General features: G+C 41.6%; 1 protein-coding gene across 1 annotated transcript in view; it reads right to left on the reverse strand.

The window, feature by feature from the left end:
- Positions 1–13627, reverse strand: part of LOC126187867 (calpain-C) — a 439586-nt gene that overhangs the window by 272095 nt on the left and 153864 nt on the right. The window contains exon 3 of the mRNA XM_049929190.1: positions 9937–10006. Within this exon, the coding sequence (XP_049785147.1) occupies positions 9937–10006 (70 nt within the window). The remainder of the gene's footprint in view (positions 1–9936; positions 10007–13627) is intronic.

Genomic DNA, 13627 nt, shown 5'->3' on the forward strand with positions numbered 1-13627 from the left:
TATGTGTCCGGAAACGCTTAATCTCCATGTTAGAGCTCATTTTAGTTTCTTCCACCTACGCTCAATGGAGCACGTTATCATGATTTCATACGGGATACTCTACCTGTGATGCTAGAACGTGTGCCTTTACAAGTACGACACAACATGTGGTTCATGCACGATGGAGCTCCTGCACATTTCAGTCGAAGTGTTCGTACGCTTCTCAACAACAGATTCGGTGACCGATGGATTGGTAGAGGCGGACCAGTTCCATGGCCTCCACGCTCTCTTGACCTCAACCCTCTTGACTTTCATTTATGGGGGCATTTGAAAGCTCTTGTCTACGCAACCCCGGTATCAAATGTAGAGACTCTTCGTGCTCGTATTGTGGACGGCTGTGATACAATACGCCATTCTCCAGGGCTGCATTAGTGCATCAGGGATTCCATGCGACGGAGGGTTGATGTATGTATCCTCGCTAACGGGGGACATTTTGAACATTTCCTGTAACAAAGTGTTTGAAGTCACGCTGGTACGTCCTGCTGCTGTGTGTTTCCATTCCATGATTAATGTGATTTGAAGAGAAGTAATAAAATGAGCTCTAACACGGAAAGTAAGCGTTTCCGGACACATGTCCACATAACATATTTTCTTTCTTTGTGTGTGAGGAATGTTTCCTGAAAGTTTGGCCGTACCTTTTTGTAACACCCTGTATATTTTGTTCATTTCCAACATCATCTCCGATTGTGTCTGTTGCTTTACACCTCTTAGAAACTTTATCTCCGCATTTTAGATATGCATTTCTCGCTTCTTATATACCGCCCCTGATCCAGTCCCTTATAAAACTTTAATCACGTAAGTCTGAGAGTTTTATTTTTCAGATACCTGCCTGCTGTTACACAAATATCACTAAACTACACTCATTAAGAATATTTTCCAACCAGCTGTAAGTGATAAATACGGTGTCTAGGCTCAAATGATATGCTCCTTAGGACGAGCGTCCTCCAAGAGTAGAAGCTGCAGCCACAATTCCCAGATGCTTTTATTCAAAGTTATAAAGGACAGCCGGCCGGTGTGGCCGAGCGGTTCTAGGCGCTTCAGTCTGGAACAGCGCGACCGCTACGGTCGCAGGTTCCAACCCCGCCTCGGGCATGGATGTGTGTGATGTCCTTAGGTTAGTTAGGTTTAAGTAGTTCTAAGCTCTAGGGGACTGATGACCTTAGATGTTAAGTCCCATAGTGCTCAGAGCCATATAAAGGACATTTTTCGTAAAAAAAGACAACATGATGGCAAAATGGCCTCACTAACACTTTTCACGAAGCATGTATTACAGTTCGCAGAAAGGAATTAAATGTAAAATGGTTCAAATGGCTCTGAGCACTATGGGACTTAACATCTGAGGCCATCAGTCCCATAGAACTTGGAAGTACTTAAACCTAACTAACCTAAGGACATAACACACGTCCATGCCCGAGGCAGGATTCGAACCTGCGGCCGTAGCGGTCGCGCGGTTCCAGACTGAAGCGCCTATAACCGCTCGGCCACTGCGGTCGGCGAATTAAATGTAGCCCTGTTCACTGTGTCATTGGTTTGAATCAGTTTATAAATACAAAATAAATCTTAAATAGCATGTTTATTGATTTTCACGATTTAAATGCGCGTCCATTATAATGTAGCATACTTTATTACACTGTTCTACTATGTTCTACAACTGTCACATACAGATGCATTTTTTACATTACTAGTTTCAGAACTACACTTATATATATTTTCGAATTGTTGCCTTTACAAATTAGGAGCATATCAGTGTCGAATGATACGGTATCATAATTATTCAATAATCATACAACTCTATTTTTTTATGAAATATATGTCATTAATTACACAGCGAATACTCTGTACCAAACAAATTTCGTTATAACATAAGTTCTGATCACTGTTATAAAACAACGTTTGTCCAAAAGCTACAGAATAGGTGAAAAAAATCTGTGTTAGTAAAATATTGACATTATAAGCCCAGAAGGAACTATCAGCAAAGATAGTAAATATGAGAGTAGCAGCATTAGTGAACTGTAAGTAAACATGCTGCCGCAACTTTTATTATGTATAACATTAACTGTACTCTTCGTTAAATAGAGATTCATGCATAAAAACGTTGTCATAATTCGAAACTGATTTTGCTGAATTTCTTGTTCTCTCATACATGGAAAAAATTAACATTAATTTAACAGACGAAAAAAACGAACTGCTCTCTGTTCATTTAAAACTAGAAAAGATATTCAACCTTTGCCTAACATTATCTAACGAGGCCAGCGTACATTGTGGAACACCCCATAAGAAGAAAGGTAGTATTTGGACGATGCTGGAAACAATAAGGAACAAAAAAATCTGTCACTCGAAGCTAGCTTAGTTTTAAATTACAAAAAACATAGTCACATGGTATATGCTGTGTTGTGTCAGTGTCATCCTTGAAGATGAAAGTGTGTGAGTGTTACAACTGCAAAATAAGGAGTTGCAGATTACAGAATAAAAGATATCTACGGCGATTGAAATGCAAAAATGCCAGAAAGGTAGCACTGATGAATGTACAAACGTGTTTCGGTTATGGAAGATAGATGGAAACCATAATGGTGTGTTGGCGAAAATAAGAAAAAAACATACAAATAAAAATTGGATAGGGGCTGTAATCCTTCAAGCCACGGGGCCATGGATGAACTAATTTTCCAATATTTGTTACGGGCCATGCCCCCTTATGCGTCACACCCGAAGTATATTTGATCAATGAATACACTGTGTTTATCACTGTGCTGTCCGCACTCTTCTAGATCCCAGGGTTTTATCCGCATTCTGGGGAAGAGATGCAAACGAAAGTACTGTATATCCAGTAATTAAATATCTCAAATCAGATCAGTACAGGCAGGAAAGCATGTCTTTTCAAGGAGATACGCAGCTAATATACGCGGAAATTGCACACGAAATACACATGGTGAGCTGAATGAACAATCCTTTGGGTGCCTTGGTAACTATTGTACAATAAATTCGAACCTTAGCGAAGTCTTGCAGCAAGAACGCCGTTAGTAACAATGTACAGGTGTCATTCTGTCGGCAGATAAAGGCACGCGTGGCCACGAGCGAGCCCCTTAGCGTGCTTCTCTCGACTGGAGAAAGCCACTGGGAAAAGCGGAGCACGTACCAGCGCAGAGCACAGGACACTGGGGACGGGACTAATGGGGGACTTACCGGACATGTGAGCAGCCGACCAGCCTCCCAGTCCACTGATTTCACCCGACACACAGTCTGGAACGCTATCAACCTAAACAACGCGGAGAAATCCATCTGGTAATTTTTTTTTTCAGACGATTGTTTTCCTCCTCTACAATGGCACCTATGGTACCTATAGGACTAAGCGACGAACCTTTGGTTCCGGAGCATGTAACTTAATCTTGTCTACAGATTCGTCTCAGATATCTTATGCCATGTTGTGGTCAGGCAAAAAGTTTCGAATAATCTGTTCGTGACTTCTTGTCTGTACTAATATACAAAAGGGAAACGTTGTTAGCAAACATCTCGAAAATACACTGAAGCGCCAAAGAAACTGCTATAGGCATGCCTACTCAAATACAGAGGTGTGTAAACAGGCAGAATTCGGCGCTGCGATCGACAACACCTATATAAGACAACAAGTGTCTGACGCAGTTGTTAGATCTGCTACAGCTGCTACAATAGTTGGTTATCAAGATTTAAGTGAATCTGAACGTGGTGTTATAGTCGGCGCACGAGCGCTGGGACACAGCATATCGTGGTAGCGATAAAGTGGGGATTTAATCCCGTACGATCATTTCTCGAGTGTACCGTGAATATCAGAAATCCGGTAAAACATCAAATCTTCGACATCGCTGCGTCAGGAAAAAGATCCTGCAAGAACGGGAACCAACGACTACTGAATAGAAACGTTCAACGTGACAGAAATGCAACCCTTTCGCAAATTGCTGCAGGTTTTAATGCTGGGCCGTCAACAAGTGTCAGCATGCGAACCATTCAACGAAACATCATCGAAATGGGCTTTTGGAGCCGAAGACCCACTCGCGTACCCTTGATGACTGCACGACACAATGATTTATGCCTTGCTTGGGCCCGTCGACACCGACATTGGACTGTTGGTGACTGGAAACATGTTGCTTGGTCGGACGAGTCTCGTTTCAAATTGCATTGAGGGGATGGACGTGTACAGGTAGGGAGACAACCTCATGAATCCATGGACCCAGCATGGCAGCAGGGGACTGTTCAAGCTGGTGTAGGCTCTGTAATGGTGTGGGGCGTGTGCAGTTGAAGTGATATGGGACTCCTGATACGTCTAGATACGACTCTGAGGGCGACACGTACGTAACCGTCCTGCATCCGTTCATGTCCATTGTACATTCCGACGGACTTGGGCAACCCAGCAGGACAATGCCACGCCCCACCCGTCCACAACTGCTACAGAGTGGCTACAGCGACACTCTTCCGTGTTTAAACACTTCTGGCCACCAAACTCCCCAGCCATGAACATTATTGAGCATGTCCGGAATGCCTTGCAATGTGCTGTTCGGAAGAGATCGCCACCCGTTCGTATTCTTACGGATTTATGGACAGTCGTGCAGGATTCATTAAGTCAATTCCCCTCAGCACTACTTCAGACATTAGTCGAGTTCTTGCCACGTCCTTTGCGGCACTTCTACATACTCTCGGGGGCCCTGCATGATATTAGTCGGGTGTACCTTGATCGATTAATTTCAAATTTTGCATGATACATTAACGAACATTAGAGGACCCCGAATTGCGTAACACGGCGATGTGTAACTTAACTACATTGACGCGTAAGAAGCAGAGTGATGTAATCGAGTTTCGAATGTGAAGAGTTCGTCCACGCGTGGAACACCCCTCATTCGACGTGACAATACCAGACCGCACACGAGCGCTGCGACATCTGTATCAATCAGAGGCCTCGCAAAATTCGTTAAAGTGCTCTTAATTTCAGCAGCAGGACTTTACGCACAGACCTACAATAGTTGTTTTTCGAAATGTGGTCAGCAACGCCAGGTAGTCAGTTAATCTCGCTAGTTAATAAAGTTATGGGATATAAAAGGTCCTAAAGTATTACAGGCATACCTGTCGTTTCCATTAGGATGACAGTGAACAGTGAGATACGGTTGTCCTTCGCGGCTGTCCATGACAGAAACGGCGCTAAACAAGAAGCGGCCACGTCCCATGGTTTCTCCCCCTGCTGCAGCTGCTTGTGTTTAAGCCGTAGTGGCGCGTTCCAAAATCTCGGAACCAGCCTTATTGATGTGTTTACGAGCCGGGTCTGCTGGAAACGAGCCAAAGAAATCCCCGACCTCAAGCAGCAGGCAAGCTGGAGGCGTGGATGTTGGCGCTGCTGAGGCGCAGGAACGTGAAGGTCGCGTTCGTGATGGGCACGTAAACACTGGAGACCACGGAAGTATGTGTATCACCTTCACACGTGGAGTACGCGCAGTTGAAGACAAGGGCGATAGGACGTGGCTGGCTCTTAACGTGCCCATACGCCGGTGATAAGTACTAACGTGTCCGCAGCTCGTGGTCTTGCGGTCGCGTTCTCGCTTTCCACGCACGGAGTCAGCGGTTTTTCCTGCCTCGAGATGACTGGGTGTTCTTGTGTCGTCTTCATCCCCATTACGGTAGGAGGAAAGCAATGGCAAACCACCTCCGCTAGGACCTTGCCTAGTACAGCGATGCGGGTCTCCCGCATCGTCTCCTACGCTCCTCGGAGTATGGGACCTCATCATCATCATCATCATCATCATCATCATCATCATCATCATCAAGTACTAACGTATGTCGCATGTTCAGCGCCGTAGGGAACCAACACCGGGGAGGCAAACTCCGTCGCCGCTTACGCTACTGCCAGTCCCTGGGACTTCGCGAGGAGGCGTGTCAGTTTCAGCCGATCTAGACGCGTGAAGAGTGTTCACTGTAATAAGTCTGAAAAAACCGTTGTGCCCTTCAGTGCTTCAGACTTGTCTGTCGATAAGTATCTGTTCACAGAGTTATACACGAACTCAAACTGAAACCTTACGAAGTAATGGTAGGGCGCTGAGTGACCAGTCAATCCCGTCAACGAAGGAAAATTAGGGGAGAAAATCCATGCAGTTGCACATTTCTGTACAGCGGTGGGAGGACATGAACAAAATACAAAAAATCCCAACCGGTGGGATACGGAAACTTGTGGTGGAGGGTACGTTTAAACGTCGCAATTTTCTGTTTTTCTTGAACAGCTCGAAAACCGTGTCTTCCTTTTAGCTAGATTAAATTTCCTACAAAACAGGTCTTATTCCTCTTTGTTCTAGGACTTATAACCTTCGTCTTGCAAGGGATGGGAAAATCGCAGATTATTAAAAATAGTATTTTAATGGTATGAAATTAATGTTTGTGGTTAAATAGGGTGGGTTAAGACCCAAACATTAAATGTGTGTACCACCTCCAAGTGCAGTAAAGCCGTATTAACGGATAGATTTATTGTAGTAGTGTAACAGTGTGGAGGGAGGCAGGTGGAGGATAAAAACATGAGGTAAGGTAAGTCGCCGAGTTATGGTCACGCACTTCCCTTCTTCTTCGGTCTGTAAATGGATGAGCGAGTAGGTGATTCCCGGTCTACCTACCCACTACGTCACAAGAAGCAGCTGCAGGATGTTTCACAGAGTTATACTGGCCCTCTTCTGTGCGCCTTATTAATCACTGATCTGATGACGCAGTGCGCAGACATGCCCAGAGGGTATTCATTTTCCGCAAAGTCCGTTAATACTACATGGCATACAAATATGAGTTACTGATGATATTAACAAAAGAAACGCATATGAACACCATCTACATCAATTTCTGCACTATTCTACATTGCTAGGGGCAAATTGATACTTAGTCGTCCTTTACAACGGCTGTGGCGTTATTTTGGGAAATGCGACATTGATACTTAGTCGTCCTTTACAGCGACTGTGGCGTTATTTTGGGAAATGCGACATCCCCCACCACGAACGCTGCTCCGTTTTCATTTTGCAGACAGACTATACCTCCGCAGCTTTTCCTGTCCAGTTCTGTTATGGGACTAGACCAATTAACTTCATACAGCACGTGCTTATATAGTGCAGTTGTTTTCATTTCATTAAATGACATTGTAATTCTGTCAGAGACAGCAAAGGACTTGGAAGAGCAGTTGAACGGAATGTACAATGTCTTGAAAGAAGGATATAAGATGAACATCAACAAAAGCAAAACGAGGATAATGGAATGTAGTCGAATTAAGTCGGGTGATGCTGAGGGAATTAGATTAGGAAATGAGACACTTAAAGTAGTAAAGGAGTTTTGCTATTTGGGGAGCAATGATGGTCGAAGTAGAGAGGATATAAAATGTAGACTGACAATCGCAAGGAAAGCGTTTCTGAAGAAGAGAAATTTGTTAACATCGGGTATAGATTTAAGAGTTAGGAAGTCGTTTCTGAAAGTATTTGTATGGAAGTGAAACATGGACGATAAATAGCTTGGACAAGAAGAGAATAGAAGCTTTCGAAATGTGGTGCTACAGAAGAATGCTGAAGATTATATGGGTATATCACATAACTAATGAGGAGGTACTGAATAGAATTGGGGAGAAGAGGAGTTTGTGGCACAACTTGACAAGAAGAAGGGACCGGTTGGTAGGACACGTTCTGAGGCATCAAGGGATCACAAATTTAGCATTGGAGGGCAGTGTGGAGGGTAAAAATCGTAGAGGAAGACCAAGAGATGAATAGACTAAGCAGACCCAGAAGGATGTAGGTTGCAGTAAGTACTGGGAGATGAAGAACCTTGCACAGGATAGAGTAGCATGGAGAGCTGCATCAAACCAGTCTCAGGACTGAAGACCACAACAACAACAACAACAACAAATGAGTACTATCTCAGCTGTTCAAAAAATGGTTCAAATGGCTCTGAGTACTATGGGACTTAACATATGAGGTCATCAGTCCACTAGAACTTAGAACTATTTAAGCCTAACTAACCTAAGGACATCACACACATCCATGCCCGAGGCAACATTCGAACCTGCGACCGTAGCAGTCGCGCGGTTCCCGACTCAAGCGCCTAGAACCGCTCGGCCACTGTGGCCGGCCTATCTCAGCTGTTAACTGAGCTTTTATGTAAAATACGTTCCTACAAACAATGGCTTACAACTGTATAATTTGTAAGTGTGATGTTGTTAGTTATCTTTATAGTGTTGATGGGAAAGGGACTGGATTGGATAAATGTAGCGCCCTTCTACTGTCTATCACTGAAACATTGTAAAGCTATGTAATCGTGTCATAGTCAAATGGTGACGAATTAATGAATGACCAGAAAGCTATTGCATTTCTCTCACAATTAATTGTGTTAGTGGTAGACTGCATAAATCTCTTCCATTCTAAACTGCTGAAACTTGTTGAGTGGCCTACACTACGTGGGAGATTTGGCACCTGATTAAAATATAAATAATTTCTTTAGTTTACGAAGAGAATAAATGGAACAGCTGCCACAGTAATAGAGGGAGACGTATAGGAGAAAAACTGAATGAGATGGAAGATAGGAATATATTCAACACATATGGACAAAATGTGATGTGCTACTCTGAGATGAAGAGGTTGCCACAAAAGAGGAAGTCACGAGTCCCATTAAATTAGTCAGAAGCTGATGACCTCCAACGGACAAAAACCGTAATCGTTCTCTTCTCACGTGCATATGCCGTCAACCACTCGGTATTGTATTCCAGATACTCCTAACAGTGGCGCTGTATCCTTGGATAACCTCAGACACTACCGTGTTTTCATAGTGAGTGTGTAATTATAGTGATATTCACGTTTTCTAAGACCTTTCCTAGACGGTTAGTAATACTTTTAGTACAGAGTAAAAAGAACTTTATTTTCAGACAAATATAGTAGCTATATGGGCTTGAGCGTTATTATAGTAATTACTGTACTTGTTGCTTAGAACGCTTCGTGATGAAAGCACCAAGACACACATAAAAATCTCGATGAAATTACTGAAATAATGATTCTTGGAAGCAACGTGTGCGCACGATTTTTGTTACTAGCGCTCTTATTAAAAACTTCCAGGACGGCAGTCGTCAAAATGTATGAATTATAGCTACTGATGAAACAAAATGCATGTACAAGTGCAACAATGCTGTCTACTTCCTCTCACCATCCATTCAAGCGCAACCACGCCATGTTAAAACTTACGACGGAGTGATATTTTATAATGTGCTATAAAATACAATATAAACGCTACGCTGAAATAGTAAATCTCGTACACGAGGTACCGCGATCAGTCACTTTGAAACAATACAAAAACTGCTTTACAGTTTAGGTACAATGTCAGATATACACGTTTCAAGACATGTACGACATACAAGAAGTAGTCCTGAAGTCTTAATTATCATCTCGGAAAAATGAAATTGCTTAATTAATTTTCGTATGTTTGCAATTGCAGTCTTCAGTCTTAAAGTACATTAACATTCCAGCATCCACAGTACCTTCGCATGCCATTAAACGAGAGTAAACGAAGTTGGTGCAGCACTCTTCCAATTGGATGTGCAAATTTGTTTGGGAGCTCTAGTGTTACGTCACAGTACTGCACTGCGGATTTTTCAGCGTGTAGCAGGACTACAGACATGTACTTGGGAACAAACAAAAATTAACTACCTAACTTCATTTTTTGAGGTGATAATTAAAACGTTACAACTACTTCTCATACGTCTAAGAAAGGAAGGCAGACAATCTATTGACAACCAGTTCTTTTTTTTTTTTCAGCTGACAAAGGATGTGAGTCGAAACACCAAATCTTAATTACGGCGGCGTGGGAGGTGGTCTATTACAATTAAATTACATCGAGAAAGAGGTAAAGAAATAAACACAAGTCAGCTGGTAAACTTACCCATTTTGCCGGGAACGATATCGAACTGCGCAGGTGCGTCGTGCACGAAAACGGGCCTTGGAGACAGCTCCTGTAACACCAACAACAGGCACCGTCAGTCAGTCACTACGCTGAGCCGCTTGCAACTGCTATAAGTGTTAACTTCGTCTTTTTTGCGTGATAGAGATCTTTCAGGACATATCGAGAGCGAAGTAAGTACAAGTGGACACTGCCTCTGTTTTGCAGAGAATAGGAGCGATGTCGCCAGTACAGAGTTGGAGGATAAGGCGTCCGGTCGTTTCTCTAGCGTTATTCGACAGACCTCTGGAAAAACTGAACCAAGTCTGTCCGAAAGGAATGCTAAATCGTTTGTTCCCACATAGACAGCGCATCACAGCTGTGTGCATCAATCGGGACATGAACCGCATGTCGGTTAAAATCCATATATTGGCAGCCGAGAGACCAGTTGAAACGTCCCCTTAGAGCAATTTATACATATGAAACGTCCACTTAGAACCATTGTACATGACTGTGCTTAACCTGGCACACAATAATTTTAGCGCGACGCAATCTGACTATCAAAAATCCCTGCAAAAGAATGGCCCTGACAAACATTAAACTATACCTTTCACAAATCACTTACCTCACAAAAATTTTCGCTGCTCGAACTACTGCAATACGGCGAGCGCCACTACTGCCAGCTAAATAAAAGATTCAAACTACTGAAGGTACTAACTACTGATAGGGATAGTTAGCAAATGAAAGATATTAATAGAGAACAAACAATGTATTTACCTTAATATTCATAATTGACATTCAGTCTTACAGATTATCAAAACTCCGCCATCTCTCTCCACACGTCCACCACTGCTGGCGGCTCACCTCCAACTGCCCAACGCTATCTGCTGTTCACATCCAGCTATAGCAGTTCATGACAACAATGGCAGGCAACAATGCAAACTAGCCACATACTGCACACAGCACAGCCAGTGATTTTCATACAGAGAGCGCTACGTAACGTTGCCAATAAGAAAACATAAACATCAAACTTACATAAAGAAAACATAAACAGCCTACTTACATAGCCCCCATGCTCCCCACAAAAATTTTTACAAATGGTGTTGGGCACTGGCCAATACAGATTTGACAAAAATTTTTCACAATTACAGTAACAAAGATATAAAATGCACACACTTATTTATACAATGTTGGTCAACAGCTAAAATTTTCTCACAGTCCATAAAGACAGTCCAGATTGTTCATCATAATAGTAATTACAGTTTTTGTTTTTCACAAAGTCTCATTAGTAAAAGAAATTGCACATAGAAGTAGTGGATTTCCATGCAGTCTTGAAGAAGTAGTGTTGTCCTTCCAACGGAAAGACAGTGCTGACTCTTGAAATGCTGACAGGTAATGGGCCACAATGGAGCAAACCCACAGCAGAGTCATTCTAAGTTCTGACGAATATTGGTAGGTAGATCATCACTGAGCAGACCCACTCCAGTCCTGGTAGAGAGTATGGTATTGATGGGCCACCAGAGATGCAGACCCACTGTAGTCCTTGTAGAGATGGCCAGCAGCCATCTGTTGTGACTGTGCAGGTGCACAATCACCATTGAAGAGTCTTGCGGATAATAGAGCAAGTCCATAACCACCACTTGTGCATTCACAAAGTTTTTGGGAATTGTCCTTAGAACCAGCAATGCTGTTATCCAGTCCCTTGCTGAATTATTAACACACGTGCAAACACTAACAGTCCCTACTTCTCACATATTGTCCATATATTATGACCAACAGAAATGTGTGCAGTGAAATGAATGCTTACAAGTTACTTAATTTGAGTAACTGGTGTCAATTACAATTATATAACATAAGAATACAATTACAAAGATACAAAATACATCATTAAAAACATAACAATACAGATAATATTTGTAGTGCAGGCTTTACAAAACAATAGAAATAAACATATACATCAGTGTTACAGGAATGATGACATGAGTACATACATAAAAGATCAGAATCACTTTTAAAAATTCAACTTCACACATGAGCATTAAAACAAAACAGAATAAATAAAGTCTAAGCATCTTTACAAAGAAAATAACAGAGTATTAGAAAAATTCTACAACATAGCTCTCATCAGCTAAACACATAAAGACAGGAAAAACACAAATACACACGGGTACCCAAACACATAGTGGGATAACACAAAAGGAAAGGACAGGGTTTGTTTTCAGTGTAACATTTGGTACTGCAGTCCACCCCACAACTTCATTCGATAGATCTTTCGTCTTATTTCAACATTTGTTTCCACCAAAAAAATCCTATCCAAGCATGCTTTCTGTATTTATATGTTCACATATTGCTTACCTCATCATTTATTTCCAAGAAAATCCTACCTATACCTCCTTCCTGTATTCTATTCATATTTCTTTCAAAATGATTATTTCTGATTGTACAACACTCATTTGGGCCCAAATCTTTTTTCATGTAACCTTGCAATGCATACTTTACCTATTCTCCATAGTCAGTTTCTTATATAGTCTACCCCCTCTTAAGCTAACTTAAATCTACTGAGCTCAGATATATATACCAAGGGACGAGGCAATGCAGCATCACAACAAATCAACACAAACAGAAATGACAAAAAATGCAAATTGGCAAAGCTAGCAGCATAAATTAGCAAAAGTCAAATTCAATAACACTATGCCTGGCAAACAGCAGCAACTTATACCTAAACATGACATAGCTCAAGCAGAAAAAATATTACAGTAAAAACAACAATGCAGACAAGGGAAATGCATATTCACATCTTAATGTCTATGTAATTAAAGTGGTCATCTTAATGTCTATGTAATTAAAGTGGTGCACCATAACAACTTATTGTAAAAAAAATATTACCATGTACTTGAAAAGAAAATTTTGTTTTACTGTTGCTAGTTCCTTCTTATTGTTCTTTCCTTTCCAAGTGCTCCTTTTTAAAGAATGTGGATCATAAAATAATTAATTAATAAATCTGTTGACAGAAAGAGTTCACATTAGCAAATGCATTTCATTTTATAAGAGCAATGCTGCAACACAGCTGGAAACCAGACATCAAATGAAATAAGCAACTACGAAAAGCAAAGCATAAAAATATCATTCAGTAGTCATGTGACATTTCATTTCATAAGTTAATTGCTCTCAACTCTCGTACAAAGACTCTTGTCATAATCAGGTGTGCAGATGTAAAAATATTTCTTGTCAATTCATAAGCATTTCAATAATTAGCACAAAGTGCGAGTAATCATATGTTTTTAAGTAACGAGGGTGTCGCATTAGCGATGAAAGGCACGCCCTAATGGCTTTCTTTTCTACCTGAGCGTCTGAAAAGGCTTGTTCTCCAGGTGTCTGACACACCTGGGTGCCCACGTCACATTATGTGCAGGTGGTCACTTAACTTTCTTACGGAAATATTTACGACAGTAGTTTCCGCTACAGTGACAGTCTCATATAAAAACATTTCACAGGTCAAGAATTTTATTGACATAAACATACCTCAACAGCATAATACACATCGTCGTCGTAAAAATAACATCATAACACCTCAGTCAAATGTCAAAAACGTCGTAGCTTCCTGCAATAATTTCAAAACCTAAAGAAAATTCTCTGCTCATTTCAGTAGTGTCATCTACCTCAAACGTACTTTAAAAATTATGATCTCATACCA

Source organism: Schistocerca cancellata, chromosome 5 (genome assembly GCF_023864275.1).
Source record: "Schistocerca cancellata isolate TAMUIC-IGC-003103 chromosome 5, iqSchCanc2.1, whole genome shotgun sequence".
Classification (NCBI taxonomy): Eukaryota; Metazoa; Arthropoda; class Insecta; order Orthoptera; family Acrididae; genus Schistocerca; species Schistocerca cancellata.